This window comes from Nyctereutes procyonoides, unplaced genomic scaffold, assembly GCF_905146905.1.
Source record: "Nyctereutes procyonoides isolate TBG_1078 unplaced genomic scaffold, NYPRO_anot_genome, whole genome shotgun sequence".
NCBI lineage: Eukaryota > Metazoa > Chordata > Mammalia > Carnivora > Canidae > Nyctereutes > Nyctereutes procyonoides.
In genome coordinates, this window is record NW_026575155.1 from 4,942,130 (window position 1) to 4,949,534 (window position 7,405).

The 7,405-nt window shown below is 39.4% G+C and overlaps 1 protein-coding gene across 1 annotated transcript; it reads right to left on the reverse strand.

The window, feature by feature from the left end:
• Window positions 1–450: 450 nt before the first annotated feature.
• Window positions 451–1,178, reverse strand: LOC129502253 (keratin-associated protein 7-1). The gene has a single exon (XM_055313802.1). It carries the CDS (start codon window positions 1,110–1,112, stop codon window positions 849–851), a length of 264 nt encoding a protein of 87 aa, XP_055169777.1. The 5' UTR covers window positions 1,113–1,178; the 3' UTR covers window positions 451–848.
• Window positions 1,179–7,405: the final 6,227 nt, after the last annotated feature.

Consider the following 7,405-nt stretch of genomic DNA (forward strand, 5'->3'; position numbering starts at 1 on the left):
TTATTGACCAAATCTTAGAAATCCCTAAAAACAAAGATTCATAACTAAGTCCATTTAGTTGCGATTCTTCCAATAGGCTGTGGGGTTCAAATATCTCCAGAGCTGAGTTCTATAAATAGCAGAGAAAAGGAGAAAGAATCAAAACAGGGTTGTATCACTAAAGAAATTTTTTGACCATTCAACAGCTAAGAAATGTTCCTATTTGTAATCAGCATAGAGAAACACTGACAGTGGCAGTGTATCTTGGATTTAATTGAGGACATTTTTAAGGCCTTCACAAAAATTGAAATCTCAACATAAAGGGACAAAATGATTAGGCATTACCCTATCCTGGTCTATAGTCTGAAATCAAAATAAGATTGGCTTAAAGTCAGCCATTATAGGTTGAAACTGACTGACAAATTCAAAAGCATAAAAGCAGAGTAAAATAAATAACCAGAAACAAAAATATTTGTGCTGAACGAAATAGATTTATTAAGAGACTGATAGCAAAACCCCTTTCTACCCACACCCAATTGAAATACATTGAAATTGATGTAGAATTTAATAATACAGGGCCCGAGCAACTAGAAGAAGCAAACTACTTGCTTCACAGCTAAAATTCAGGTATGTCAGAGAAATACATCTTGCCCTCTTTGGCTGTAGGTGTTATTAGTTCAGCATTTGATGCGTGGGTGGCTTGTTCAGCATCATCAAAGACCAGGAGCTTGGTAAGAAGTCAGCAAGAAGACGGAAGATGTGTTTCCCAAGCATATCTGGAGGCAGGAAGACAGTCGTTGCTCTTCAGGTTGTCTCACACACAGAAGAATCCATGGAGAGTTCTGCAGTTGCCTGGAGCCACAGGTCTCTCAGTAAGTGCTGTAGCCGAAGCCAGAGTTAGAGCCCCATGGCCTGCAAAAGCTGCCACCATAGCAACAGCCCCTGTTGTACATGTTGCTACCACCAAAGCTGTAGCCCAGGGAGCTGTAGCCATTGCATCCATAACCATAGTTCAGGGGAGATCCCAGGGGCACGACACAGTTCAGGGGGGTAGCTCTGAAGGTCCTGTGGAAGTTGGTTCCATAGCAAGGATAGCCAGGGAAGTAGCTTCCACAGCAGAAGAAACGAGTCATGGTGGCAGGAGTTGAGGAGGATTAGGATGGATGGAGAAGGACAAGTTACCCAAGAGTGAATGCAGGTGTCCTCCTGCAGAAGGCTTTTTATACCTCCAGCTGGTGGGCATGACACAGTTGTCTAAACATCTTTCCATTAATTTGCATAAGCAAGTCTCTTATTTGGTCATGAAATGCATATAAAGAAACCCACAGACTCATTGCCCACATTTTTGTTGGCTTTTCTATTTGCAAAGGAATGTGTTGTATCTTCAAAGCCAAGGGCCATCCTTGACAGGCCACTGAATTCTTTTCATCAGTGTCCCATAGTTTAACTACCATACTGATTGCATCATGTGAGACTCTTTAAATCCTCTGATTATAAACTCCTCCCAAGACATAGATAGACTAAAACAGCTTTGGCAACAATGTGAACAGTTCTACAGAGTTTTGAAATTCTCTCCCTACCGCATTCAAAAACATGGGTATACCAACTGCTCAAAGGATGTGAAATTTCTTTTGGAGAGAAGAAAGTTATTTGGAACTAGAGGTGACAGTTGTAAAATGCTGTAAATGTACTAAACACCACCGCATTGTTCACTTTAAGATACTTCAATTTTATTTTATGCGAATTTTGCCTCAATAATTTTTTTTTCTTTTTTAGTTGTTAGTTTTTAAAACATTGCTACATGCATCCATCAGAACAAGTCTTTTTACAGAGGCTGCAGGGACACCAAATAATAGGATGGCTGTGTATTTAATTTATGAGCATCTTCCTTGTTAATGCATTTTTCCCCCATGAAGAACATACAATTTTTGTTGTGAATTATCTTGAACTTTGCCAAGCTGACTTGTGGAGTTGCCCCATGCGGGGTGCAGGGTGAGTGGAATGATGCTCAATTTTAAAATCACATTGTACTATGCTTGCTTCTTACAAACTCCTAGTAAAATGAGCTTGGATGCTGTGATCCATTATGAAAGGTCAGTTATATTTAAGGATGCAACACTTATTTCTGTTCACATTTTGCCTTGTGTGACCATTTCTCACAACGAAGTTAAACCCAAAGAGTATGAGCTCAGCAAAGCTAAATCTATTCCAATTCAAATGTTTAGGAAATAATCTTGTTTTATCAGTGAATAAGGGTCTGGATTCTTTGAAAGTAGAAAAAGAAAATGCCGTCAATCAAGTCCTTGTGCTTATTTTGTGTTTAATGAACAATCATAAAATGACTGTTTGTCCAACAGTCAAAACTAATTATTTCAGTCAAACATCTATCTCTCTATTACGATGTCACCATTCTCATTTCTTTGATAGAAGGACTTTTTACATGCAATGATATTGATGGAACTAGAGAATATAATGCTTAGCAAAATAAGTCATCAAAGACAAATACCAGATGATATCACTCATATGTGGAATTTAAGAAACAAAACAGACAGCAAAGTGGGAGGGAGAGAGAGAGAGATGCAAACCAAAAAAACCAGACTCTTAACGATAGAGAACAAACTGATGGCTACCAGAGGGAACGTGGGTGGGGCATGGGAGAAACAGGTGATGGGGATTAAGGAGTGTGAACTTGTGATGAGCACTGGGTGATGTATGCAAATGTTGAACCATTGTATGGTACCCCTGAAACTAATACTACACTGTACATGAACAACTAGAATTCAAATTAAAACAAAAAAAAAAAAGAAGAACTTTTTACAGGTTATTTTCCATAAGTAAATATGGTTTCTTTTATTCTACAAACTGATTACATGCTGTGAGGGTTTAGAGTTGGAGAGACTCCAAAGATAAGGTCTATTTTTCCAAATTCAGTTTTTAACAAAAGGAATGAATTAAAATGATGAAAGTCTGTGTCTTCAAGCTTCCATATATAAACTCTACATCAGCTAACCCAGAAAACTCGAACTATATTGGTGAGGTGATGGCCCTCACTTTTTCTTTCTTTAGATTTTATTTATTTTTTTCATGAGAGACACAGAGAAAGAGGCAGAGACACAGGCAGAGGATGAAGCAGGCTCCCCATGGGGAGTCCCATGAGGGACTTGATCTCAGGACCCTAGGATCACAACTTGAGCCAGGGGCACATGCTCAACCACTGAACCACCCAGGCATCCCAACAGCCCTCATTTCAATGCAGCAGTTGGGTGGTTCCTTGAAACATTGAACCTCTGATTCTCCCACACAATGCCATTGGATCCTGTAATTTGGATCTACTGCCCCCTGGTGGCAGTGGTACTTCAGCGACTCAGTCTGAGCTGCAGGACCAGGCTTGCCCCCGGCTCTCAAAAAACAAGTGGGAAGAACAATTGTCCTAAAGAACTTGTTTGGAATTTGGATTTCCAGAGCAATCCTCTCCCACTACCACCATGAGATTCTGGAAATCAATATTTTTAATGAGCATCTCAAGTGATTCTCATGAATAAATCATCCTGATAAATTCCCAGCCAGCCTTTCAGGAGGTTTCAAGGAATTTGTCTTTGCTTGGCTATGTGAAATGGCCCGGAGCTGCTTATCTGCCGTGGACAGGCATGTTCGGTGTCAGTCACAGGTGGCCTGTTTCCTTTTACTCTGGGTGACAGAGATAATTAAAGAAAAAACTTGGTTTGTGTTTTCCATTCCCCTGTGTTCTGTTTCTTTTCTCAGGACATACCTGAATAGAAAAGGAAAAATAGTGCTGTAGCCAGGCATCTCCCCAGAGGCAAAACCCACCAGAGCGGAACCATGAGTTTGTTTCCTACTCACTCCCCTTTTGCTTGTTTTCATTTCCTATCTCCTTTTAGACATCCCCAGAGAAAAATTCCCAGCCAAGTATTGGATCGTTATTTGTTTTTATTTTAAATATTAGTAATAATCAGGGCACCTGGGTGGCTCAGTGGTTGAGCAACTGCTTTCAGCTCAGGGCGTGCCCCAGGGCCCTAGGATGGAGTCCCACATGGGGGACTTCTCCCTCTGCCTGTGTCTCTGCCTCTCTTTCTCTGTCTGTCATGAATAAATAAATAAAACTTTTTTTAAAAAAAATAATAAATAAATAAATAAATATTGGTAATAATCAATATTCATGGAAGGCTTACTCTATGCTAGATTCTGTTCTGAACCCTTCACATGTACTATTTTATGTTTTATCACTGTACACAGTGAGAGGACTTACTATGCACTTTTCTAAGCACTTAGCACGTATTAATTCATTTAATTTTTACAGTGATCTTGTGATGTGGGTATTGTGATATTTCATAAGAACACTGAAGCCAGGGAGTTTAAATAAATTGTTCACTGTCACATGGCTAATAAGCAGAATCAAGCTCCAAAGCCATGCTCTTAGCGACTTTGCTGAAATGCCTTTGATATGTCATTAATACTTGAAAGGGCTTCAGCTTATAAAGTGCCTGAGATCACTTTGTTATTTTCTTGAAGAACACATCAATAAAGAAAGGCTAGTTTTGCTGCTGTAACAAACCACCCCAAATCTCAATGCTTGTTAAGATCAGAGGCTTATTTCTTGCTCACAGGACACATCTCTCGCAGGTTGGTGGGTGTCTTGGATAGGCATCGTTCTCATTCACAGACGCAAGTTGACAGAGCCTTCATTATCTAGAATCCTGCTGACAGGGGAAGAGAAAGTGGTAAATCACGTGCCATTTCCCAAAGACTTCCGCCAAATGCCGTGCACTGGCTTCACAGTCTTCTCATCCTGTAAAGTCAGTTCCAAGCCACACCAAGCTTCTCGGTTCCTGAAGCACAATGCTACATACCCAGAAGCAGGATATCCACAATTCACAGAACAGCATTAATGTCTTCCACAGAGAGCTTCTATTCCTCCTGACGCACATGAAGAAATTTGTAAAACATATTTTATTGTTTTTAAACACATTTCCCACAGTTTAGAAGATAAGATGAACACAGAAGTAAAAAGGGTTTTTTTTTTAAGACTAACATAATTTTACAACCATAGAATTAAAATAGCATAGTTTACTATTTTATTTTGATTTTAAGAGTATAATTTAAAATAGTTCTGATACTGGGCAATTTTAAATATACAGCTCTCTAAACAATTCATTCACCATCAGTCTTCATGTGGTCGTAGATTGCTTGATATTTCTAATTTTTTCTCTTTGTCTTCTTTCCTCCTTATCGGCCTGGCCACTTTGTAATCTAATTGAGGGGACGGTTGTCATAAATATTAGTTTTATGGGATCCCTGGGTGGCGCAGCGGTTTAGCACCTGCCTTCGGCCCAGGGCGTGATCTTGGAGTCCTGAGATCGAATCCCACGTCAGGCTACCTGCATGGAGCCTGCTTCTCTCTCTGTCTGTGTCTCTGCCTCTCTCTCTCTCTCTCTCTCTGTGTCTCTCATAAATAAATAAATAAAATCTTTAAAAAAAATAGTTTTACAAAGAAAACCCCTCAATACCAACTGATTTGGGAAAAAAGAAATGAGTTCTACTACCAAATTTTATTTTACTTATTTGAATGTGTATATTCAATTTAAGGAAAAGAGAAAATGAATCAACACAATAGCGTCTATGAGGGAGAAATGAGGAAGAAGAGGCATGCTTGACATAGTCACTTGGATATTTAATGGGCATGTTTATCAGACAGGGATGCTCCACTTCACAGACTTTCTGTTCCTACAGAAATCATCTTTGTATAGGTTCCAACCTATGTCAAGCTGGTATAAAATAATAGTACTTGCCTCATTCCATCATCAGACATCTCATACCTCCCATCCAGGGACTTCACCTTTCACATCTGATACTGGCAAGCCTATGTGGTGCCCAGGCATGAATAATCTGGAAGTGTAGGGGCATCAATGTTTCTATTTGATCCAGAGAGATGAGAGTCAGGGGATATAGGCTTCCCATCTGCTCTGCAGATGGGATGTCCTAACAGTTAGACATCTTCTTGGTGAATGGTTCCATAGAATCAAGCACAAAGTTGTGTTTAGCTGAGGTTGACTCAGTAACACATCCTGATTGGTGCTATCCACCCTTCTCTGCTTCATCCTCTTGCCCCTCACCGCTGTTCCCTGAGAAAGAAGTAATGCATAAGCCATTTATCTGAAACTGTTTTCTGGAGAATGTAGATCAGAATGGTAGCTCAGAAAATTCTCTAAAATAATACCTGTTTTGAGAAATAAAATTCACATGATAACATTTACTCTTAAAGCGTGCAATTTAGTGACTTTTATATACGCAGATTTGTGCAACCTTTCCATTTCACTACTATCTGATTTCAGACATTTTCATCATCCCATCATCCCAAAAAGAAATCTCATAACCGAGGTGCCTGGATGGCTCAGTCAGTTAAGCATCTGCCTTTGGCTCAGGTCATGACCCCAGGGTCCTGGGATGGAGCCCAGTGTGGGGAGCAAGCAGCTCAGAGTCTGCTTCCCCCTCTCCTTTGCCAGCCTCTCTGCCTGCTTGTGTTCTCTCTTTCTATCGAAATAAATAAATAAATAAATAAATAAATAAATAAATAAATAAATATTGAATCTTTAAAATACACACACACACACAAATATTTTTTAAAAAGGAAATCTCATAATCATTAAAAGTCACTCCCCATTCACGGTCACTAATCTAAGTCCCTGAATAGGTAAGTCATTCAGGGCATGTCACATAAATTTAATCATATAATATGTTTCCTTTTGTGTCTGGCTTCTTTCTCTTAGCGTGTTTTCAAGTTTCCATGTTACAGCATGAGTTGATATTTCATTCCCTTTAATTGCCAATAGCATTCCATTGTAGGGATAGGCCACGTTTGTTTATTCATTCACCAGTTTTGACAGATATTTAGGTTGTTTCCAATATTTGGCTACTATGAAAAATGCTGCCATGAACATTCATGTACTAATGATTTTAACATGTCAAAACTTGAGCTCCTAATTTTCTTCTACATCCCTATTCCTTTCCTGGTCTTTCCTATCCCATAAAATAGCATTGCCATCTAATTGCTCAGAACAAAAACTTAATTTCTTTCTTCATTATAATTCTTTCATCCCACCTGTCAGTTCTGTCTCCAAAATATACCTCAAATTCATGCCCATTTCTCCTTTCCCATCTGCTATCACCTAGTCAGGTTGCCACCGTCTCTACTCAGGATTCCTGCCATAGCATCCTCACTGGGTCCCCTTCTCCCACATTCACTCTTCTTCCAAGGAATTTTCCTTAAACATCAACTAGTAGGACATTTTCAAAATAAGGTGTGTTTTACCCTAGTCAAAAGGCCTTTAGTGATTTCCTAGTGCTCTTAGGGAAACAAAATTCAAACTTCTTAAGAGGTCTGATTCTTGTCAACCTTCTGACCTCACTT

Coding starts and splice junctions, on each gene's coding strand:
- LOC129502253 (XM_055313802.1), bottom strand. CDS start 1,112: ATGACTCGTTTCTTCTGCTGTGGAAGCTACTTCCCTGGCTATCCTTGC.